This window comes from Drosophila erecta, unplaced genomic scaffold (genome assembly GCF_003286155.1).
Source record: "Drosophila erecta strain 14021-0224.00,06,07 unplaced genomic scaffold, DereRS2 tig00000055-arrow-pilon, whole genome shotgun sequence".
Taxonomy (NCBI): Eukaryota; Metazoa; Arthropoda; class Insecta; order Diptera; family Drosophilidae; genus Drosophila; species Drosophila erecta.
Genome location: NW_020825200.1, coordinates 8,371,013 through 8,396,323, shown reverse-complemented (window position 1 = coordinate 8,396,323; position 25,311 = coordinate 8,371,013). Strand labels below are relative to the sequence as shown.

The window sequence follows — 25,311 nt, the reverse complement described above, 5'->3', positions numbered from 1 at the left end:
AGGTAAACGGCGGCGTCATTAAAAGATGTCCTGCGGCAGGCAAACAAAAGCAACAACAACGAACGAACAGCAACAACGAGACAAGAACTCTTCAACAAATGGCGTGTGTCCGCAGAATGTCCTCCCCCGCATCCCCCCGCCATCAGTCAGACTTACCAGGAGTAGTCGTAGACCCAAACCGGACGCACCGGTCGACGTGTCTCTACGGAACTGCTCGACGTGAATGCCGTTGCCCCACTTCCTGCTGCCATTGCTGTTGTCGCTGCCACCGCCGGCGTGGTGGTTGTGGTGGCAGTGGAGCAACTGCAGGAGCAACAACGCTGCAGCTGACGCCTTCTGGCCGCCAGTCTGGCCAGGGCTCCTCCACCCAGGCCCAGGCCCACACCCATGCCCATGCCCGCGCCCATGCCCGTGCCCATTCCCATTCCGGGCACCGAGCGGCACTCACTATCGCAGCTGAAGCTCTTTTTCATGACGCGCCTGCGCAACTGCGGTAGACACTCCTCGGATGGCATGGCAGTGTAATCGGCATTAGTTCCGGACTCGCCTGGAGAATCACTTGGGTAGGCAGGAGCAGCAGCAACGGCAGCAGCGGAAGCGGAAGCATTGGCACTGCAGAAGCTGCAACCGCGCTGATACGAATCCTCCGAGGAGCTCATGATGAGCGAATAGGTTCGCGATTGTGGAAAATGCCCGCCCAAGCAGCTGAGGCGAAGTTTTCGATTGTCGTTTAGTTTGATGTGTTCGAAGAATGGTGGTTACAATTAGGGAATAGGACGGGTGTCTAGTGCTTAAGTACAACATATACAATTTACATTCAGTCGGGGTCTCGCAATCCGCCACGATTAGGTTTGTTTTAGGTACAACAACACACTTCGATCGTTTCGGCTTGCTGAGATCAGACTAGCAAGGTGTATGTACACAGATTCATGTCAGAGGTTAGTTTCTCGAGGATAACAGCTTAGCTAAGAAATATAGTTAGTGATACACACGTGTTACGTAGTACAATCTGTTTTGGGGTTTAAATCTATATTGGTAAGAGACACTACACTGGGAAAGGTGGATACGGTGCCTCGGAATAGTGACAAAAAGGGGAGTGTACTGGGTTGGATTAGAGGGGAGATACTCACGCAATCTTCTCCGATGGCGAACGCCAGGGCATCTCGTCGTCGATCTCATCATCACTCTCGTCCCCCTCCTCGCCATCGTCGTTGCCGGCGATGCTGAATGAGGAGGAGGTGAACATGTCGGGCACGGGCAGGATCGAGGGACGTCTACTACCTGAAAACGGGAGTGATGTAGTTAAACTAAATGGATAAGGACATATCCACTTCAATGGCCATTGTCAATGGGATAGTTCAAATGGATCTTATGCCGAGTAGCATGAGAAACTTACCCCTCCGCTGGTTGAGCACATCCGGACTGAGCAGGTTGGGATTGTTGGCAAAGGGCACATCCAGGTGATTGCCCGTGGTGGTCAGTGTGGCTGGGGTGATACTGAGCGAGGTTCCCATGCTGTGGGCACTACCCAGGCCGAGGCCACCACCACCACATCCCCCCGATCCGCCCGCCATGCTGGGTGATCCCATCGTCTGGGGCGGCGGCGGCAGGGTCGTTGTGGTTATCGTTGCCGCCGTCTGGGTCACCGTCGTGTCCTTGAGATTTTGCCTAGAGTCCGAGATTATCACAGCCGTCGGATTTTCGCTAGCTGAATGGGGGCAAACCGGAGGTGCAATTAGTACCGGCCAACTTAAGGATCAATATCCATTCTAATTACAACTACTTTGGCGCTTGCTATACAGGATAAAATGTTCACTAATTTCAGCTGAGCGACAAAAATGTGACAGAGAAAAGGGCAAAAAGGCAAGTGGAGCGGGTTTTTTTTTTGGGGTGGGAAGATTCTACAAGACAAACCTGGGAAAACAACTCGTTAAAAGTCCTCGACAAGCTTGCACTGGCCGGGAAACTTTCGGCAAAGTGATTAAGGTGCAACTTGGCCAAAATGTTGTCTTTCCCCTTCTGCAAACAGTTTCTGGTTACTTAATTACATGGGCGGCGTGTGGGAAAGGGGGTGAGCTACGATGACGGGTCTAGTTTGAACACACAATAAGCTAGAATTTCTATTTCTATGCAGCTAATTTAAACGAATTGTTGCGTGAGGTGGATATATTATTTACAGTTCTAGACATCCAAAGCTCATGCACACACACACACAAATAACAAGGCAAACGGGAAACGGGAAACAGAACGCAGTGCAAAGACAAGCGGAAGAAGAAAATGACGGGCGGAAGTTGAAAAAGTGATGTTTGAGGAAAGACAACTACGAAACGTGAAGAAGAAGCCATGTAAAAAATGAAGCAAACAACAGAAATAGTTTTGCATAGTGGCAAAGGGGGAAAACAGGAAAAAGCGCGAGGCTAGCGTGGGTGTGGTCATTAGGGTGGACCTTGGCTTAAAATGCTATACTCCGAATCCGGGTTCGCAATAAATGTTATTCACAATTGCCGCGTGTAAATTACAGTGAAGTTTAAATGTACAATATATATATTATACGATTAAAAACGATTTTTTATGCGGTGTATCTGGCAAGTTTCGTTGGTCCACCCTAGAGTTCATATATGGGTTTTTATTTGACTGGTGTATGTGGGCGGAAGGAATGCAGAAATGGGCTTGGATGGCGGATGGCGGATGGCCGGATGTGTGCTTTGACATGGGAAGTGGAGAATGTTATATGGGATGGGGTTTAAAGGCAGCTCAAGCTCCAAAATCGAGACAGCAAGATAGAAACTGCGAAAGATATATGTTTGTAGCTTGGATGTGGATACGCTAAATCGGTTTTTGGTGAGTGATAGAGTAGGCAAAGAACGTGAACGAAATATTTTGTGATTTGCTTCATTTTTTTTTTTTGGTAGTATCTTTTCTTTTTGGATTCCAAAGATGCGGGTTTTTTCTTGACTTGCGGGCTTTTTACTTTCGTTTGGGGTTTCGGTAGTTCTGGTGTCACACTCACGCACAAATAGTGATGCAAACTCGCCACTGTCAGGTGTTTGCATTGGCGGATGCGGTTGCGGATACGATTGCGGATACGATTGCGGATACGGATACGGTTGCAAGTGGGTGGTGCCGGTGGTGCCACCACCACTATCGTAACTGGGACTGTGGGGCACACGCACACAAACAGACGGCACTGGTGGTGGTGCGGCTGCGGCGGTTGAGGTTGCATTTATTGTTGCTGTTGTTGTTGATGCTGATAGTAATGTTGATGATGTGAAGGTGGTGCTAATTGTTGTTGTTGCTTGTACTGTTGTTGTAGCTGTTGTTGTTATTATTGTTGTTGTTTTTGTTGCGTTGGCTGTTGTCATAGTCGATGATGTAGTTTATTGTTATTGTTGTACTGACGACATTCATTCATAACATTAAACGATAAAACGAGGATTTATGTGGGCTACATAGTGTACTAGTTTCCCCCAGCCCCTTTTCCGGTTTTCCGATTTGATCAAGTTTAGATTAATGATCTACTTCCAAGCCAATCTCATTATATTTGATCGAAAACGGAAACGGAAATCGGGCCTAAACTCTTTTCTAACCGTATATCAGTTTGAATGCGAATGTTTATTAAACTATTGCTGTGTTTGAGTGTGTGTGTGTGTTGGGGGCTTAGAACATAATCTATCCTAAAAAAATAAAATCCTATGGGTCATTGTATATGAAACTAGATTAATGTAAAGGACATTGCCTCTAAGACCTAAAAGCGTGTTTTGTTTCAGTTCTTAAAAGTTGCATTGGTTTTCATACAAATTTTTCAAAAGAAAATTAAGCTCATAAGAAACTCCCTCATGGGAATAAGTTGATCAACAAAGTGGAACCCATACAAAATGATTAAGGTGGAAAGTTTCACAAACTTAAAAAAGAGAAAACAAATTCGGGCAAGGCGAATATTATGATTAACGTTAATTTGAGACAGACTCGCTCACAAACACACACTTAAAGCGTTTTCTTTTCATTCAGACAAACCAAACAAACTGAAAAGTCGAGGAAAACGACAAAGAAAACTTTTAACTCAGCCTCAAAAATAGGCATTATTGGATAAATGTAAGTAGGGGGATATAAAGAGAGAGGTAGAGCAAGAACTGGTTGCTAAATAAGGAAGCTCACAATTCATATATATATCATAATATATTTATGTTTGTCTGTAAATGGATATACAAAGTAGTTTGTTCATTCACTCGCTTGAATTTTAAATGGAACCTTAAACACACGCACACACTCACACACTTGGGTCTAAAGAAAGGATGTACCCACCAGTTGCAGCAGTGGCGTGGTGGGAGGCGGATGAGGAGGGGCCAATCCCTGCCCCGCCCCCCTCCTTGGCAGCTGCCGTGGGGTCCGATGTTTGATTTTGATTAACGACAAATGCGGAATTCTCCTCCTTGGTAATGCTCATGTAATAGCACGTGTCATCCTTTTTCATAATGTGCCTGGGTCCGGGATTCAATAGAATGGTTTCCTCGTAGAATTCCGGTAGCTCCGCCGGTCGCACGCCCACAAGGGCCACACCATATCTGCGGAAGTGGGATTGTATGGAATGGTCATGGTTTAACATGAATTCCGGCTGCGAATGGGGGGAATTTGGGGATTCCCAAAACGATGGCCTCGGAGTACTCACTTGCGATGCGAATGGAAGCTGGCGTAGGTGAAACTCTTGCCCTCGTACTCGCCAAAGAATCGACTGTCGCCCAGGACAATGTGGTAGATCTCGTTTCCGGAACACTTTCCGTACAGCCGATGCCATTCCTCCGGACTCTGCTGGCCCTCCCTGTGGATGGTTCGAAAAACACAAATGTACGTACATACGTATGTTGTAGGGATGTATCGCGGGTAGGCTCATGTGAAATGCATGAGTCATGGCTCAGTTGGTGCCCCAATTAGCATTCGCTGACATCTGATTAACCCGGCATTTCATGCCACGCGACCACAGCTCACGAAAACTAAAACTGGAAACCGCATTCAATTGGAGGTCCCGCAAAACCAACTTCACCTCAACTCGCCAGCTGCGCTCTGCTAATTTTCACACTTGCCGTTGGCGAATAAGGTTTTTAAGTTTTCTTTGGCATGTCACAAAACGCTTTTAATTAACTCTGGAATTTTAAATTGGATTTCTGTCATGTAAGTGCGAAAGATAAAAGCTAGCAAACTCGTCCGTTTGTTTGCGGTGAACTCATTTATTTTAAATGTATTTACCATCTATTCAAAGCTGGTCTGTAAAGCTTAATTAACATGCTGAATAATACTATCGAAAAATTTTAGGTAAAAAAATCAGTATTTTCTTGATACCAATAAAAATAGTTGTCCAATTCTAGAATGTCATACCTCGTTGAATTCGTAACTAAATTTCCTATCGACCTGTTATTAAACAAACAAATTTTAATTTTTTGCCATTTTTCGCAAATTTTGATGATGGTACCCCTTATCGAAAATGCGAAAATTGTAAACAACATTTTATGTGAAAAATAATCAGTATTTTGTCGATAGCAATAAAAATAGTTGTCCAAAACTAGAATGTTATACATCGTTGAATTCGTAACTAAATTTCCTATCGACCTGTTATTAAACAAACAAATTTTAATTTTTTGTAATTTTTCGCAAATTTTGATGATGGTACCCCTTATCCAAAATGCAGAAATTTGTAAACAACATTTTATGTGAAAAATAATCAGTATTTTGACGATAGCAATAAAAATAGTTGTCCAAAACCAGAATGTTATACCTCGTTGAATTCGTAACTAAATTTCCTATCGACCTGTTATTAAACAAACAAATTTTAATTTTTTGCCATTTTTCGCAAATTTTGATGATGGTACCCCTTATCGAAAATGCGAAAATTTGTAAACAACATTTTATGTGAAAAATAATCAGTATTTTGTCGATAGCAATAAAAATAGTTGTCCAAAACTAGAATGTTATACATCGTTGAATTCGTAACTAAATTTCCTATCGACCTGTTATTTAACAAACAAATTTTAATTTTCTGCCATTTTTCGCAAATTTTGATGATGGTACCCCTTATCGAAAATGCGAAAATTTGTAAACAACATTTTATGTGAAAAATAATCAGTATTTTGTCGATAGCAATAAAAATAGTTGTCCAAAACCAGAATGTTATACCTCGTTGAATTCGTAACTAAATTTCCTATCGACCTGTTATTAAACAAACAAATTTTAATTTTTTGCCATTTTTCGCAAATTTTGATGATGGTACCCCTTATCGAAAATGCGAAAATTTGTAAAAAAAATTGTATGTGAAAAGTAATCAGTATTTTGTCGATAGCAATAAAAATAGTTGTCCAAAACTAGAATGTTATACATCGTTGAATTCGTAACTAAATTTCCTATCGACCTGTTATTAAACAAACAAATTTTAATTTTTTGCCATTTTTCGCAAATTTTGATGATGGTACCCCTTATCGAAAATGCGAAAATTTGTAAACAACATTTTATGTGAAAAATAATCAGTATTTTGTCGATAGCAATAAAAATAGTTGTCCAAAACTAGAATGTTATACATCGTTGAATTCGTAACTAAATTTCCTATCGACCTGTTATTTAACAAACAAGTTTTAATTTTTTGCCATTTTTCGCAAATTTTGATGATGGTACCCCTTATCGAAAATGCGAAAATTTGTAAACAACATTTTATGTGAAAAATAATCAGTATTTTGTCGATAGCAATAAAAATAGTTGTCCAAAACCAGAATGTTATACCTCGTTGAATTCGTAACTAAATTTCCTATCGACCTGTTATTAAACAAACAAATTTTAATTTTTTGCCATTTTTCGCAAATTTTGATGATGGTACCCCTTATCGAAAATGCGAAAATTTGTAAACAACATTTTATGTGAAAAATAATCAGTATTTTGTCGATAGCAATAAAAATAGTTGTCCAAAACCAGAATGTTATACCTCGTTGAATTCGTAACTAAATTTCCTATCGACCTGTTATTAAACAAACAAATTTTAATTTTTTGCCATTTTTCGCAAATTTTGATGATGGTACCCCTTATCGCAAATGCGAAAATTTGTAAAAAAAATTGTATGTGAAAAGTAATCAGTATTTTGTCGATAGCAATAAAAATAGTTGTCCAAAACTAGAATGTTATACCTCGTTGAATTCGTAACTAAATTTCCTATCGACCTGTTATTAAACAAACAAATTTTAATTTTTTGCCATTTTTCGCAAATTTTGATGATGGTACCCCTTATCGAAAATGCGAAAATTTGTAAACAACATTTTATGTGAAAAATAATCAGTATTTTGTCGATAGCAATAAAAATAGTTGTCCAAAACTAGAATGTTATACATCGTTGAATTCGTAACTAAATTTCCTATCGACCTGTTATTTAACAAACAAATTTTTATTTTTTGCCATTTTTCGCAAATTTTGATGATGGTACCCCTTATCGAAAATGCGAAAATTTGTAAACAACATTTTATGTGAAAAATAATCAGTATTTTGTCGATAGCAATAAAAATAGTTGTCCAAAACTAGAATGTTATACATCGTTGAATTCGTAACTAAATTTCCTATCGACCTGTTATTTAACAAACAAATTTTAATTTTTTGCCATTTTTCGCAAATTTTGATGATGGTACCCCTTATCGAAAATGCGAAAATTTGTAAACAACATTTTATGTGAAAAATAATCAGTATTTTGTCGATAGCAATAAAAATAGTTGTCCAAAACCAGAATGTTATACCTCGTTGAATTCGTAACTAAATTTCCTATCGACCTGTTATTAAACAAACAAATTTTAATTTTTTGCCATTTTTCGCAAATTTTGATGATGGTACCCCTTATCGAAAATGCGAAAATTTGTAAACAACATTTTATGTGAAAAATAATCAGTATTTTGTCGATAGCAATAAAAATAGTTGTCCAAAACCAGAATGTTATACCTCGTTGAATTCGTAACTAAATTTCCTATCGACCTGTTATGAAACAAACAAATTTAAATTTTTTGCCATTTTTCGCAAATTTTGATGATGGTACCCCTTATCGAAAATGCGAAAATTTGTAAACAACATTTTATGTAAAAAATAATCAGTATTTTGTCGATAGCAATAAAAATAGTTGTCCAAAACCAGAATGTTATACCTCGTTGAATTCGTAACTAAATTTCCTATCGACCTGTTATTAAACAAACAAATTTTAATTTTTTGCCATTTTTCGCAAATTTTGATGATGGTACCCCTTATCGAAAATGCGAAAATTTGTAAAAAAAATTGTATGTGAAAAGTAATCAGTATTTTGTCGATAGCAATAAAAATAGTTGTCCAAAACTAGAATGTTATACCTCGTTGAATTCGTAACTAAATTTCCTATCGACCTGTTATTAAACAAACAAATTTTAATTTTTTGCCATTTTTCGCAAATTTTGATGATGGTACCCCTTATCGAAAATGCGAAAATTTGTAAACAACATTTTATGTGAAAAATAATCAGTATTTTGTCGATAGCAATAAAAATAGTTGTCCAAAACCAGAATGTTATACCTCGTTGAATTCGTAACTAAATTTCCTATCGACCTGTTATTAAACAAACAAATTTTAATTTTTTGCCATTTTTCGCAAATTTTGATGATGGTACCCCTTATCGAAAATGCGAAAATTTGTAAACAACATTTTATGTGAAAAATAATCAGTATTTTGTCGATAGCAATAAAAATAGTTGTCCAAAACCAGAATGTTATACCTCGTTGAATTCGTAACTAAATTTCCTATCGACCTGTTATTAAACAAACAAATTTTAATTTTTTGCCATTTTTCGCAAATTTTGATGATGGTACCCCTTATCGCAAATGCGAAAATTTGTAAAAAAAATTGTATGTGAAAAGTAATCAGTATTTTGTCGATAGCAATAAAAATAGTTGTCCAAAACTAGAATGTTATACCTCGTTGAATTCGTAACTAAATTTCCTATCGACCTGTTATTAAACAAACAAATTTTAATTTTTTGCCATTTTTCGCAAATTTTGATGATGGTACCCCTTATCGAAAATGCGAAAATTTGTAAACAACATTTTATGTGAGAAATAATCAGTATTTTGTCGATAGCAATAAAAATAGTTGTCCAAAACTAGAATGTTATACATCGTTGAATTCGTAACTAAATTTCCTATCGACCTGTTATTTAACAAACAAATTTTTATTTTTTGCCATTTTTCGCAAATTTTGATGATGGTACCCCTTATCGAAAATGCGAAAATTTGTAAACAACATTTTATGTGAAAAATAATCAGTATTTTGTCGATAGCAATAAAAATAGTTGTCCAAAACTAGAATGTTATACATCGTTGAATTCGTAACTAAATTTCCTATCGACCTGTTATTTAACAAACAAATTTTAATTTTTTGCCATTTTTCGCAAATTTTGATGATGGTACCCCTTATCGAAAATGCGAAAATTTGTAAACAACATTTTATGTGAAAAATAATCAGTATTTTGTCGATAGCAATAAAAATAGTTGTCCAAAACCAGAATGTTATACCTCGTTGAATTCGTAACTAAATTTCCTATCGACCTGTTATTAAACAAACAAATTTTAATTTTTTGCCATTTTTCGCAAATTTTGATGATGGTACCCCTTATCGAAAATGCGAAAATTTGTAAACAACATTTTATGTGAAAAATAATCAGTATTTTGTCGATAGCAATAAAAATAGTTGTCCAAAACCAGAATGTTATACCTCGTTGAATTCGTAACTAAATTTCCTATCGACCTGTTATGAAACAAACAAATTTAAATTTTTTGCCATTTTTCGCAAATTTTGATGATGGTACCCCTTATCGAAAATGCGAAAATTTGTAAACAACATTTTATGTAAAAAATAATCAGTATTTTGTCGATAGCAATAAAAATAGTTGTCCAAAACCAGAATGTTATACCTCGTTGAATTCGTAACTAAATTTCCTATCGACCTGTTATTAAACAAACAAATTTTAATTTTTTGCCATTTTTCGCAAATTTTGATGATGGTACCCCTTATCGAAAATGCGAAAATTTGTAAAAAAAATTGTATGTGAAAAGTAATCAGTATTTTGTCGATAGCAATAAAAATAGTTGTCCAAAACTAGAATGTTATACCTCGTTGAATTCGTAACTAAATTTCCTATCGACCTGTTATTAAACAAACAAATTTTAATTTTTTGCCATTTTTCGCAAATTTTGATGATGGTACCCCTTATCGAAAATGCGAAAATTTGTAAACAACATTTTATGTGAAAAATAATCAGTATTTTGTCGATAGCAATAAAAATAGTTGTCCAAAACTAGAATGTTATACCTCGTTAAATTCGTAACTAAATTTCCTATCGACCTGTTATTAAACAAACAAATTTTAATTTTTTGCCATTTTTCGCAAATTTTGATGATGGTACCCCTTATCGAAAATGCGAAAATTTGTAAACAACATTTTATGTGAAAAATAATCAGTATTTTGTCGATAGCAATAAAAATAGTTGTCCAAAACCAGAATGTTATACCTCGTTGAATTCGTAACTAAATTTCCTATCGACCTGTTATTAAACAAACAAATTTTAATTTTTTGCCATTTTTCGCAAATTTTGATGATGGTACCCCTTATCGAAAATGCGAAAATTTGTAAAAAAAATTGTATGTGAAAAGTAATCAGTATTTTGTCGATAGCAATAAAAATAGTTGTCCAAAACTAGAATGTTATACATCGTTGAATTCGTAACTAAATTTCCTATCGACCTGTTATTAAACAAACAAATTTTAATTTTTTGCCATTTTTCGCAAATTTTGATGATGGTACCCCTTATCAAAAATGCGAAAATTTGTAAACAACATTTTATGTGAAAAATAATCAGTATTTTGTCGATAGCAATAAAAATAGTTGTCCAAAACCAGAATGTTATACCTCGTTGAATTCGTAACTAAATTTCCTATCGACCTGTTATTAAACAAACAAATTTTAATTTTTTGCCATTTTTCGCAAATTTTGATGATGGTACCCCTTATCGAAAATGCGAAAATTTGTAAACAACATTTTATGTGAAAAATAATCAGTATTTTGTCGATAGCAATAAAAATAGTTGTCCAAAACTAGAATGTTATACCTCGTTGAATTCGTAACTAAATTTCCTATCGACCTGTTATTAAACAAACAAATTTTAATTTTTTGCCATTTTTCGCAAATTTTGATGATGGTACCCCTTATCGAAAATGCGAAAATTTGTAAACAACATTTTATGTGAAAAATAATCAGTATTTTGTCGATAGCAATAAAAATAGTTGTCCAAAACCAGAATGTTATACCTCGTTGAATTCGTAACTAAATTTCCTATCGACCTGTTATTAAACAAACAAATTTTAATTTTTTGCCATTTTTCGCAAATTTTGATGATGGTACCCCTTATCGAAAATGCGAAAATTTGTAAACAACATTTTATGTGAAAAATAATCAGTATTTTGTCGATAGCAATAAAAATAGTTGTCCAAAACTAGAATGTTATACCTCGTTGAATTCGTAACTAAATTTCCTATCGACCTGTTATTAAACAAACAAATTTTAATTTTTTGCCATTTTTCGCAAATTTTGATGATGGTACCCCTTATCGAAAATGCGAAAATTTGTAAACAACATTTTATGTGAAAAATAATCAGTATTTTGTCGATAGCAATAAAAATAGTTGTCCAAAACCAGAATGTTATACCTCGTTGAATTCGTAACTAAATTTCCTATCGACCTGTTATTAAACAAACAAATTTTAATTTTTTGCCATTTTTCGCAAATTTTGATGATGGTACCCCTTATCGAAAATGCGAAAATTTGTAAACAACATTTTATGTGAAAAATAATCAGTATTTTGTCGATAGCAATAAAAATAGTTGTCCAAAACTAGAATGTTATACCTCGTTAAATTCGTAACTAAATTTCCTATCGACCTGTTATTAAACAAACAAATTTTAATTTTTTGCCATTTTTCGCAAATTTTGATGATGGTACCCCTTATCGAAAATGCGAAAATTTGTAAACAACATTTTATGTGAAAAATAATCAGTATTTTGTCGATAGCAATAAAAATAGTTGTCCAAAACCAGAATGTTATACCTCGTTGAATTCGTAACTAAATTTCCTATCGACCTGTTATTAAACAAACAAATTTTAATTTTTGCCATTTTTCGCAAATTTTGATGATGGTACCCCTTATCGAAAATGCGAAAATTTGTAAACAACATTTTATGTGAAAAATAATCAGTATTTTGTCGATAGCAATAAAAATAGTTGTCCAAAACTAGAATGTTATACATCGTTGAATTCGTAACTAAATTTCCTATCGACCTGTTATTAAACAAACAAATTTTAATTTTTTGCCATTTTTCGCAAATTTTGATGATGGTACCCCTTATCGAAAATGCGAAAATTTGTAAACAACATTTTATGTGAAAAATAATCAGTATTTTGTCGATAGCAATAAAAATAGTTGTCCAAAACCAGAATGTTTTACCTCGTTGAATTCGTAACTAAATTTCCTATCGACCTGTTATTAAACAAACAAATTTTAATTTTTTGCCATTTTTTGCAAATTTTGATGATGGTACCCCTTATCGAAAATGCGAAAATTTGTAAACAACATTTTATGTGAAAAATAATCAGTATTTTGTCGATAGCAATAAAAATAGTTGTCCAAAACTAGAATGTTATACATCGTTGAATTCGTAACTAAATTTCCTATCGACCTGTTATTAAACAAACAAATTTTAATTTTTTGCCATTTTTCGCAAATTTTGATGATGGTACCCCTTATCGAAAATGCGAAAATTTGTAAACAACATTTTATGTGAAAAATAATCAGTATTTTGTCGATAGCAATAAAAATAGTTGTCCAAAACCAGAATGTTATACCTCGTTGAATTCGTAACTAAATTTCCTATCGACCTGTTATTAAACAAACAAATTTTAATTTTTTGCCATTTTTCGCAAATTTTGATGATGGTACCCCTTATCGAAAATGCGAAAATTTGTAAACAACATTTTATGTGAAAAATAATCAGTATTTTGTCGATAGCAATAAAAATAGTTGTCCAAAACTAGAATGTTATACCTCGTTAAATTCGTAACTAAATTTCCTATCGACCTGTTATGAAACAAACAAATTTTAATTTTTTGCCATTTTTCGCAAATTTTGATGATGGTACCCCTTATCGAAAATGCGAAAATTTGTAAACAACATTTTATGTGAAAAATAATCAGTATTTTGTCGATAGCAATAAAAATAGTTGTCCAAAACTAGAATGTTATACCTCCTTGAATTCGTAACTAAATTTCCTATCGACCTGTTGTTAAACAAACAAATTTTAATTTTTTGCCATTTCTCGCAAATTTTGATGATGGTACCCCTTATCGAAAATGCAGAAATTTGTAAAAAAAAATTCTAATTCTGTTCACATTTCATCACATTTCAAAACTGAAAATTTGATTTTAATAATGACTTAATGACTTTTACGTTTATTATTAAATATCTATGTTATTGCGAAACTGGATTAGCCAACACTTTTTGCACATTTGCATTACCCCCTTTTTTTAACAGTTTCCTTTTAGTTTGTCTGTTGAACGTCCGACTGGGGAAAACTGGGAAAACTTTCAATAAGCAAAAAGTATGCTCGGAATCATAGCCTAACCAACCGGCTTATGCATTTAACCACCCGAACCGCGGTTATACTAAATTAGTTGGCACACAAAAAAGTATGTATACTAAATGTGTACATAAGGGCCCGCGGAAAAACATCTGAATGAGCAATCAAGCGGTTGTGACCTGGCCACCGACTCCGCCGGTGACGTGACGCATCCAAGCGAGTCGATGACGCACGGCGGATAGAGAATTTTTTGCATGTCCTGCCAACTGGACTACCATGCGTATACGTACTGTCCGCGGGATGTGTGGAGCAGCAGGGTGACCAGTGTGCTGGCGCCGGGACAGGTGCAGTTGTTGGCCAAAAGGGCGTACTTGAACTCGTCCTCGCAGACCACGTGTTCCGCGAACTTCACATGCAGCTTGTGCTCAGGTCTGCGTGAAGCGGAAATGCGAAATGGAAATTCCGCAGGATATGCGATTGGTTGCGTCGCATTTGGCATTTGCAAATGTCAAAAAGAAATTTCGAATTAATCTGGAACAGAACGGGACATCTCCTGCACTGCTAACTCACCTGAATATCTGCACATACTGCGGTACATTCGGTGCGAAATCCTTGACAGCCCAGGAGCGTAGAATGGTATGCTCATCGGCGGCCGTCTTGTCCGCATAATTTCTGGCCGCCAGGATAAAGCACGCCTCCGCCTCATTCATTCTGGCGCGCGCCAAGTCTCCATCCTTCAGACAGGATCCCTGCAAAGGCGTAGTGTGAGGCCAGTCCCGGGCCAGTTAGTTGTGTGAGGCTAATCCGGATTAGGGTGGACAGGTACCTGAATGTATATGACGCGCTGCGCCCAAATGGGCACTTGCAGGATCATTCGCATCGTCGTGTCCAGCTCCATGGGACTGAGCAGCACCACATAGAAGTCCTGCAGGAGCGGATGGGCGTAGAACTCGTTGAGGAAGTCCATTATGGTGTCCGCATGCAGGGTGGTGGAGCACACCACCACGTGCTTTTCGCTTTGGGCGCGATGTGAACTATAACTGCCGCCCAGCTTTTGGCGCTCCATCCACGTGAAGGCCAGCTGCTCAAACTGTGCGGATAGGAGTAATTTATTAGCCAACTACATCATCAATCCCATCGAGAAAATATCATCTTTTAAACGTCTGACGATGACATAAAGCTCTTTAAGGCTATGTTTCTTACTTTAAGGCTTGCACTAAATTAATGGCCCTGTAACCCGTCTTTATGTCCACTTTAACACCAAAATGTACTAGAAACGTCTTATCACTTACTTCATAGATGGTCTAAGTTAATAGTTGGTACTATATAACGTTTAATCCTTTTACCTCATATAAAACTGGGCGCTTTAACGGTCCCATTAAAAGACAGTAGTAGTTTGAGAGGAAAGCACTTATAAAAATATGTTGATGTGCAGTTTTCTAAAGGTTAATGCCACCTTGCTACTTGCTGGCAATGATGACGCCTATAACTCATATATTTGAACGAATTTTCACTTTATAGATTTGAGATAATATTTTCTATCGGAATGTGCACTCAAATAAAAATGTTAGCCAAGAGTACAGGGTTTATCGAAAGCCATTTTCGGGATAATTGGGTTACTGGGATTGAATAAGTTCAATTAAATTTTAGTGCCAGCACCTTTCCCGGAATTTTGCAACATTTTGACCAAAACCGCTTGGAACTCGTTGTTATTGGGCGGGTCCCAGAAAGTCATAAAATCTGCAACATATTGACATGCACTTCGAACTTTTAGTGCTGGCAGAATAAAACCCATTCCACAACAAAAACTGTTCCAGAAAAAAGGTAGAAAAACTGTTTTGATGGATGCTCTTGTTGTTTGCCGTTTGGCCAAGTGTCCAACGGTCAGTCGTATTTGTATACACTTTCAATTGACTTTTGCTGATGCTATATGGGACTATATAATAAGTTGGCAGCTGCAATTCAGATATTTTAATATATAAGAATATACAAACATTATGCAGTAATAGTTGTTAATTTCTTAAATTGTTATTATACCTTTGTTATTATACTTTTTGGCTTGGCTTTAAAATCTCCGCCTTTAATACAAATACAAATTTACATTCCACTTTTATTTTCCCTTACTAGTGAATTTTGATGAATTATATTCTTTACTTTGCCATCTGTCTATCCTAAAGAATCCGAAAGAGTGTTCGGTTACAGTCCTCGCACTTTCGGAATCCATCCCATCTCACATTTCTCGATGGAATCTATACTCCTACTGCTCCTTGCCTGTTTGGCTTTTGTTTTTATTGATAAAACAATTGTTTGCAAATTGTTGAACATGGCAGTCAGTGTGGCCTTCGTAAAGACAGTCCGCCATTGGGGTGGGATCACTGATAGAAAGGCAGACTGGCGAATGGTGAGCAATTTCCATCGACAGAATCCCCCTATTTATTAATATCGATTGATGGCCAAAGTCACCCAGCCCCACAAAGATGCAGATGATGAATGGGGATAAGGTTCGTCCAGGCTTATGGAGCATAAATATTTGATGTGCGTTTTTTGCCCGGCACTAAGATGGCTTTCAAACGAAACTATTTGGCTTGGGCAATGCCCAGGATTGGACTCACCTGCGTAGGCAACACAATGAGGGCGACACAAATCATGATGACCATATAGAGCTGCGAGGGCCAAATGTCCGGCACAAAGTCACCGTATCCCACTGTCGAGAAGGTCACAACCACATAGTATGTGCTCTGAAAGAGATTCAAATGTCGATGGCCGGCGCGCTGAAAGTGCTGGATACCACAAACGCTGCGGATAAATAAAAGATGATTATATTGAGGGATGATTTCAGTGGAAGTTGGGATCCCATTACCTCGTGAATACCAAACACAGCAGTGTGGCTGATAGAATGGTCAACTGCTGGGAGAGGGCTGATTGGGACTTTTGCATGGCGCGATGGAGGTCATTCTATTGGTTATGGTCCAGCCATTAGATAAATTTCACATTAGCATTAAGACAACGTTTCTACTCACAAACATGTTCTCCAGCGATCGCTTGGCCAGCCAGCAATTGAGAAAAATGGGTATGAATAAATTGCGTAGCGGTGGATGAACAATCTGAAAGAATCATTACCGCTGAACAGCCTGTACAAAAATGTCAGGTTTGAACCTACCGTAAGTGCAAAGGGTATTGTCGTTACTAATTCTAGTATAAAGTGAAATGAGAGTATCTGCTGCCAGATGTTGCCCTGGAATGGTTCGATTCGTTTGAAAGACGTTGTCATATAAAGTTTATGGCGGGTGGTGTACCTTATAGCCTAGATATGTGAGAACCAAGGATTGCGTTAGCGACACCATGGCTAGAAGCAATTGCAGGACCCAGAGCACTGTTGGCCGATTCACCCAGAGTATTGCGTCCCAGTTGATGATGGGGTTCTCCTGGAACTCCTCCTCCGTCAGTTTGGCCGAGATGATGAACTCCGTCTTATTGCCCACTTCGCAGCCATAGCTGTGGGGTGTTATATCGGATAGTTTTTAATCAGCGGCAGTTTCTCTTCCGGCACGGCACTTACCATGTTATAAATGTTGGATTTTTATCCAATATCACACGTATTATGTAGAGAACACACGACAGTAACTTAAGGAATAAATCGGCGATTCGTATGCGCAGGCCTTTTTTTTGGGTAGGGGAATATCAAATGCGTTAGAATTTGGGTCAGCTGAGTAAATTACACCGTCTACGAAAATTTATCGAGTGGGTTGCTCCCTGTGGCCCCGAAAAACAAACCCCCCTCAATCGAGACTTGTTTACCTGTTCAATTATTTTGTCTCCAAATCAATATTTACTCAAGATTATCGAATTCGTCTTTGTAATGTCATTCGTTAGACTGTCCATCTGTCTGTCTGTGTGAGTGTAAATGTGAGTGTGTGTGGGCTTGTGCGTTTGTCTGTGTGCCGGCGGTTGTATCCTGGCAGGATACACCGTACATCCGTTTTCCGTCCAGCCCGCCACTAATCAAATTCAATTAAATACTACCTTGTTGATTGTTGTAATTAAGTTGAATGTTTTGGTTAATTCATAGGCTATACTTGGCTGCTGATTACTTACTTGAACGCTGATTCTTAATGAAATAGAGTTGCAGTCTTTCTTTGAATGTGTTTTCGTTCACATAGTACTCCACACGAACTCTGCAAAGAAACGAGCAAAAAGTAGCGCACTGATGATTGAGCTTCTAAATTGAATTGTCGAACAAAGCCTTTGCAAAGACCCTCGTTCGCCATCACGCCCTTATCCCCCAATCGAATTCCCCCATCCTTGTGGCGCCACTCGCTGCACTTGACAATTGATGCGCTTACTTATCACATTAAGCGACGCAGCTGGCTGCACATTTCCCGATACCTTATTACTTTACACTTTGTAAAAATTATAGAAATACAAAAGAGTTAAGAGTTATATTGCGCGAGTCGTGAAAATAAATCCAGATCTTTGATTTGCTTAAGCTGTGCCCTTACTTTAGACAACCAAATATGATGCAACTTAATAATACAGTAGTTATAGATATTTACTTTGAAAGATAGTGTACCGATTACCATTGCCAAGTTGCTGAATTAATAAAGTTTATGACTTGAATGGACAGCCATATGTTGAACTAAATAAAGTAAACATTTTTCCCTGTGCACGGATAGTTAGTGCGTGCAGTTAAGTATCTCGAGAGCATGAAGGGATGGTGTGGAACAAGGAAAAGCTGGAACTGAGCACATGGCTGCCGTGCAGACACGTGACTGCCTTGCCGCCCTTTCTCTCCCCTTCGCTCAAGGACGAATGGCGTTTGCACGGCGTTTTCGCTCGGGAAAACGCGCCGTGAATGGGTTTCCATCAGTGACTACTTGTGCCTGGGGCAAAAGAATGGATGTTTTACGGAATTTGATCAAAGGAGATATATTTTTTTGTTACTTTGCACACTTATAGTCGTATATAACATTCGTCCCTTAGCTGCAGGGCACGCCTCTTGCGACTGCTTGAGTTTGCGTTTGAACTCTTTATAGCTTTATGTTTGATAACCCTTGACTGCAGCTGCAGCTGCAGCACTACTGGCTTAAGTGAACAACGAGTCTAACCACTCCGGCACACATGGCGTATGAGCAACAAAATGCGAGACTTACGCTACACCCACAATTTTTGGGGTGGCGCCATGTATTTTTTTATGCGCTGCCCCAGTTTTGCATTTGGCGTCTCATAGTCTGAATACTCAAGCTAGCCGCATCATGAGAGTTAAGCAAACATTTTTGTGGGATTTTTCTGCACTTGACTGCACGGAGACATTGGCCGTACATTTGAGATCCACTTTGTGTTCAAGTAATTAAAAAAGTAGCTTGAGCCGGGGCACAAAGGAAACCTAGAAGAGATTCAATTAACTGGTTACCACCTTCTTGGCCTTTGTTTTGGCATCTCTCTGTCGCAGCTCATTTGGAAAGACATCGGTGAATATTCATGGTTCATGGGGGTTAATGCACCGGAGCGCCGGGAGGAAACTGTAAGAAGTGTATAGTTCAAGTCAAGTGGCTCCCGGCAGCAGAGTTGGCGCCGAAACGGCACCTTGGGGGCCATTCCAAAGACCTAGGACGATGACTGCGAGTGCGTGGCGAAATTAACGAGCTTGGCCCAAACCGCCATCCAAGCACATGCAAACATGTACACACTAGTAAATGACCAATCAGTTATGACCCGGCCAGAAGCGCCAACGTGCCACTGCATACAATCAACTCTGACCTGCCCCCGAAGGATATTTCGCACTTTTGTGCGGTTTGTGGCGGCGGGTTCATTCCTCTCTAGCTGCTTTTCCGGCCATTGAACGCGGCACCATCGTTGGGCAGCTGGCCATAAGTTCTGGCCAAGAAGGGGTCACCAATCACTTGTCACTTGCTAGCCATTTTCACACGCTTTAAGTCTTTAGTGTGCATATCAAATGGATTTCGCATGTCATTTACCCTAGTTGAACTATTTGCATAAAGTTTGATTGCAAATATTTCCATAAACAAGAATAATTGCGAAAATTCAGAATGCGGGTGGAAATTTAACTTTAAATGTAAAAACTGCGGCTTGGCCGCAAACGAAAAACGACAAACGTGTCGTGTGGGAAAATCGCGGATTATGAAAATCGAGGTCGTAAACTAAATTACCGCCGTTGTTTAGAGCTTTACTGATCTCATTGCTTATTTATGCGCCACTCCAATTAAGTGGACGGTTAGGAATACTTTGCCAACTATTCGAAATCCCCTTATAGTGGGTTATTTTGGTTTCATTTATTTCAATGATTTTAAAACATATACTCTAATACTTAATCCTTAGCCAATTTGTTACTTTATGACTTAATTCTTTTACTTTTGCATATATTTAAGGGTTGAAAAGTAATATAACTTTCAGTGCAGATTAATGCAATTTTTATTTTATTTATAAGGGATAATCTGGCAAACTAAAAACTAAAGTTCAATGTTCTTGTAAATTTCGCTGCCTAGGATTTCAACAGATATGCTTTTTAGCTAACATGTTTCCAAGTTTTAATAAAACCATTTATTTGTTTGCATATCTTTTCGGTGAACTTTTTAGCATAGAATAATTGGTTTTATACCCGCAGGATCCCACATTTTTCCTATGTGAAGTTGGTGCCAGAGCCCGCAAAGTTAAGAACTTTTAAATTATCCCCCCAACTGTGGCTTAAAATGATTCCTTTCTTCAGCTCATCCACGTTTTCATGGAGCCGAGTGGGGAGCACTACCTGGGCCAAGTTGCGCTGGGACAAATTGCACGTTAATGTGTTTTTGTTGTGCCATCATTTGATTATCCACAGATATTGAGTTTAAAGCTGGCTAAAATGGCAAATGGGCAAATGGGCAAATGGGCGAATGGGCAGCCCGCGGCTGGATGTACTTAGATTGTTTTACCTTCATTGATTTTTGATTTGGCGCTTTTTAAAGAAAATGTGATTTAATTTCGTGTGCGTGGTGGGCTCGGGTTTCTGTGTTCGTGCCGAGATTTGATTACAACTCCTTGATGAAATTGCGTCAGTAGGACGGTAGGATGGTAGGATGATGGCAATGGCGAAATGGCAAGGCCAAGCAAATCAAATACCACAAAGGAGATCTGCGAGAAAGTCTAGCACAACGGCATTTTTGGGCCTGGCCAACACAAAGGATTGGCGGACAAAGGACACCATTCAGGCCCATGCGTGGTTTCAGGTAGCTACAAATTGCATCCTTTTGAGGGATAAAACGCGGTTCTCCTCTTTTTGTTTGTTCGCGGCTCCGCATGTTTATTACAGCGCTGATGAGGCACTTCTATATCTCTGCTGAAGTCCATTAGGGAAACGCTGCATTGATTGCTGCTCGTAAAGGCCAAGAGCTCTTAGCCAGGGATATACACTTATTTGTGTGTTTGTAGATGACAGCTTACTGAGGGCGGAATTCAGGAAATTTCTCAAGATGAGAATGCATTTTGGTCGACAAGCTTCCGGCACTAATTTGTCATTTAAAATGCAATGTTGTCTTTTGTTTGCTTAAATATTTATAGGGAAAGTCCTGCGAGAAAGTACATAAATTGTAAAGGAATTCCATGTTTCACTTTAGTAATGCTTGCCCACTGGACGGAATGTGGTAATTAAAATCTTAATATAATATTGTAATATCTAGATTGTTGAAAACACAAGTATAGCTACATGAATGCTATAATTAAAGAGAATGAAAAGAGATTTCGTTGTCATTTAAGCTATATATTTCCGACAATGTTTAGCTTTTAGCAGTGTAGCTTTTAGTTAAGAGCTTATTTGATTATAAAACGACGCCTTGTCACTGCTTTGACCTGTTAATGGCCCAAATCGAATTTCGAATTGAGTTACGGCACACTCGGCGTATACTAGATTTCGAGGACCACGCGGCGTATACGCGATGTCGGCTTACCTGGGTATTCGATCATAGGAGTCCCACGAGGAGAGACAATTGTAGGACGAATTGCGACTGTTGCCCGCCATGTTGCATAATAGATGATCCATTGGCTCGAACGACCGCGGCTCGAAGCACTTTAGGTAATTTCACGATTCGATCACTTTGTGAAATTGCATTGCATTTTCGATATCTGGATGGTTATACTGATATGTATGGGTGGTCTTTTCTAGTTTGGACCCTTTAGGAATATCACACATGCTTAATTCCAGCACTTTTGGCCAACTTCAACTTTAATCAAAATTGATTGCCCTAGTCGGGCAATTAATTTTACTGTTTGAACACGCAATTGAGGACAGAACGCGTGTACACACACGCTGGAACATACTTATTTATAGCTTGTTTAACATGATTTTTTGTTGCCCGCCATCTGGGTCGTGTTGGGTCCTCCCATTGTGTGTTCTTGTGCTCTTGGCCATTTAATAAATTTATTGCCCTAACGGCCGTAGCCTTGAAATGCAATGGCATCGGCGGAAATGGATGAGCATGATATAGCAAGCATTGTGCCCTCATTTTGTCATTAAGCCCGGCTTTTACACTTTTTATTATTTGACGCGGTCTGACTACTTTCTGCTTACATTATTTTCCACTTCCACCTTCAGTTTACGCAATTAATTAAAATGTATGAAATGCCTGGAATTGCCCCTTTTGTTAATCCCGGAATTCAATTGAAAATTTATTCATTATTTAAGGTGCTCTGCGGTGCGGTATTCAATGCTTTTATTCAATTTGATTGCTTTTTAATTGCGAATTCATGTTCACTGCGGCAGGGGAAATTCGCTTAAGTCTCGTTACGGAAGTAACAGGCCGTTGAACACGTTCAGTGTGAGTGATTTGAGGACTTCATTGGCTTGGCCCAAAGGAGTCAATAAAATTTGTCGCCTTTAACTTTCGCTGACAGATACAAAGCCAAATCATCAAACGTGACTTGAAAAGTCTGCTAAGTGACACATTGACAAATGACAGGACAAAGCGCCGTCTATCCTGAATCTAAAGGACATTGTGCGGTTGCCATTCTACTTGATAAATTTCTCTTCCTTAAAGCGTTTTCGCCCTGACCTTTCGCTATTCGTAATTTAAATAACCCCAGGTCTGGTCCCAAGCCATCTGCCACCTCGCTTTATGGCTTTCGGTGTGCACGGACTTCAATTAGGAAATCTCAGCGAAAAATCTCAAAGATGTACTCGTTCCTTCCTTAGACGTTCCATAGCGAACTTTGAACTTTTACTGTCTGCACTTTTGGTCTTATCGCTGATGGCACTGATTGATTCACTTATTCTACTCTCGAATGCATCTATTCTTTTATTCATACTGTCTCCAAATGCAATTTGCATGGCAATGGCTCACCGTGAATTATTTAGGCGCTCGAAGTGATTAATCGAAGTGCTTTCTTGGGAAATCTTGTGCGTGCCGTCTGTCTGTCGCAGATCAAGCATACGCCCTGTTCGCGTTAAGTATCCGCTGGTAATGCCTGTGTGATGTGGCACTTTTTCGTGGTCCGCGCAATTACGATAATTGGCCCGTACCGCGGCAAACACCAATTTATGGGCTTCATTTCGAGGACCGAGGGGAGTGGGTCCCAGGGGCACAAGTAACCCAATTCCTTGGCTTAAAGGGTGCGAAACACAGGAATGCACAGAAATATCACCTCAACTATGTAATTTGGGACAGGCCGAAAATATTATTCAGTAACCAAATTTCGGGGTTCTAAGTATACCAAGACGTCCGCAGCAGGTATCACCCTCTAGCGAACCCTATGACATGAAAAGGCTCCCAAATAAAAATTTGGTAAATCGAAACGAACACGAGGAAGTAATTTATTCATTTATGTTTCATTTTCCAGAGTGCGCCTTTTGTTTTTCCCCATCAAGGAAGTACTGCGAGTGTTCCACCTCGGGTTTATTTTTGGTTCCCGCATGAGGGTTAATTTTAAACAAGCCCCGTGACGACGCCACTCCGTCTGCTCGTCTGTCTCACAGCTCATTAGGTTTATCGATTGCCCAGATTGGAGCAGTCTGCAATGCCCCAATATCCTTGACGGCAGACAGAGGGAAACCATAAAGTTCCGTTGGAGCTGTCAGAGGCGTGTGTGTTGCCTAAATGTATGCAAACATTTGCATTAACACTCGGCGCACACGAATTGGATGCTAGTCCTTCGAGAAGCAGGAGCATGAGATACAGGAGCGTTGAACTGGCAGCTCACAAACAAATCAATTTGGCTGCACAAAATTTAAATAATTTCGCCGAGCAACGCTTTTGTTTCATTGTCCAGACCATCAGACAGTTTGGCTTTGTTTCGCTGGTGCTGCTGGCATTTGCATACCGAAAATATCTTTATTCATGCTGGTGAGCCAAGCGAATAGAAATTGGTAATCCGGTGACCTTTGTCCGCTGCTCCTACGGAAGTCCAAAGACGTCACAGTTCATGAACTCTTTCGGTGGACTTTTCGTGCATCCCTGCCCCCCCAGCTTCACCACTCATTGCGTTTTATGCTCATTCTGCTGGCAGTTTATGTCCTGGCTTTATGTGCAGCATAATAAACTTGATGTCTGAATCGCTTAAATTGAGTGAAGGTCGCCTTTTAATGGTTCTGTATCTTGATTGCGCACAAAACCCCCAGAAATATGATGCGATCAAATGTATCTCGCTCGCATCTAAGGCTGCACATTCCATCGGCCTGGAAGTGGAAATGGCTTTGATGTGTTCCGAGCAGCTACTCACTGGAGCGGACACCACTCACAATCGCATTTCGGCAAATTAGCCTTTCAAATCATTGGAGCCATCTTAAACATCTTGCCATTTCCCACGCGATCGAGCCATTCTCGGCTTGCACATAACCAAACTCTTGGGCGCAAGGAAGACACTCGCTTATGATTGCTGCCAGTTTCGGAAATTACTGAACGTTATTTAAGTTTTTAGGCAAAATGAAACTTTCAATTTGCTGGGCTTAAATCAGCATGAATCTGTCAAGTGAACTAAGCAAAAAAACAAGTAACATTACTCTTAGCTCTATAGTTACTCTTCGATTTTGCTTTATTGTCCACAACTTGTTGAACACTACTTTAGTTTTTGCGGTTGCTGTTTTTCCCCATTGCGTGTGCTTTTCCGATTCGAGTGAAAGTTGGCACGCGCCAACAAAGCGCGGGGAAAGCGAAAGCGGGAGAAGCGAAAGAGACAGGGTGAAGGACACGACATGGATGCGCGGGGGTAAAGGACTTGGAGCAGTAGACAGCGGCACGCCTTGGCTGTCGGCCAACAAAAATGCGCAACAGTTTAAAAAGTAGGCGTCAACCAGCGGGGCACGACATGTCGGAACAGAAAGGACAACAAAGTGGAAGGAGTAGCAAAGGACGAGGAGGGAAGTGGAGCTATGAAGACGGGCAGGCAAACTGTTGCTTCTTGCCCCTTTCGGCGGCTTAGCATATTTAATCGTGCGGAAGCAATCGATTGCCGCAAAATGGGTGGCAATTTGCTTCTAATGACGTCATTACATGCAACAAGCAAACAACAAAACAATCCAAAGGCTTCCTTGCCACAAAGAAAGGCTAATGTCTGCACCGCCATCCCGTTCATAAATCAATGTTCTTTAGAACTTGGCCAAAACCGCACGCGACCCTTTCTCGGCCACCGCAGACCAGCAGCCCAACACAGAGAGAAAATATCAGGG

The 25,311-nt window shown here is 38.9% G+C and overlaps 1 protein-coding gene across 16 annotated transcripts in view; it reads right to left on the bottom strand.

Annotated features, from left to right (window-relative positions):
- LOC6542537 (potassium channel subfamily T member 2) overlaps positions 1-25,311 on the bottom strand; it is a 99,814-nt gene that overhangs the window by 8,420 nt on the left and 66,083 nt on the right. For 13 of the 16 annotated variants that reach the window (XM_026978305.1, XM_026978311.1, XM_026978313.1 and 10 more), the window contains 14 exons: positions 17,757-17,836; positions 17,221-17,320; positions 16,958-17,156; positions 16,822-16,896; positions 16,682-16,765; positions 16,522-16,616; positions 16,274-16,457; positions 14,488-14,751; positions 14,232-14,410; positions 13,952-14,092; positions 4,667-4,816; positions 4,303-4,562; positions 1,397-1,708; positions 1,131-1,281 (listed from right to left, as the gene is read on the bottom strand). In XM_026978305.1, the coding sequence (XP_026834106.1) occupies positions 1,131-1,281; positions 1,397-1,708; positions 4,303-4,562; positions 4,667-4,816; positions 13,952-14,092; positions 14,232-14,410; positions 14,488-14,751; positions 16,274-16,457; positions 16,522-16,616; positions 16,682-16,765; positions 16,822-16,896; positions 16,958-17,156; positions 17,221-17,320; positions 17,757-17,836 (2,274 nt within the window). Of the gene's footprint in view, positions 1-1,130; positions 1,282-1,396; positions 1,709-3,010; positions 3,353-4,302; positions 4,563-4,666; positions 4,817-13,951; positions 14,093-14,231; positions 14,411-14,487; positions 14,752-16,273; positions 16,458-16,521; positions 16,617-16,681; positions 16,766-16,821; positions 16,897-16,957; positions 17,157-17,220; positions 17,321-17,756; positions 17,837-21,601; positions 21,694-25,311 lie in introns of those variants that run through there. The other 3 variants (XM_026978315.1, XM_026978320.1, XM_026978319.1) reach the window with 2 other exon arrangements.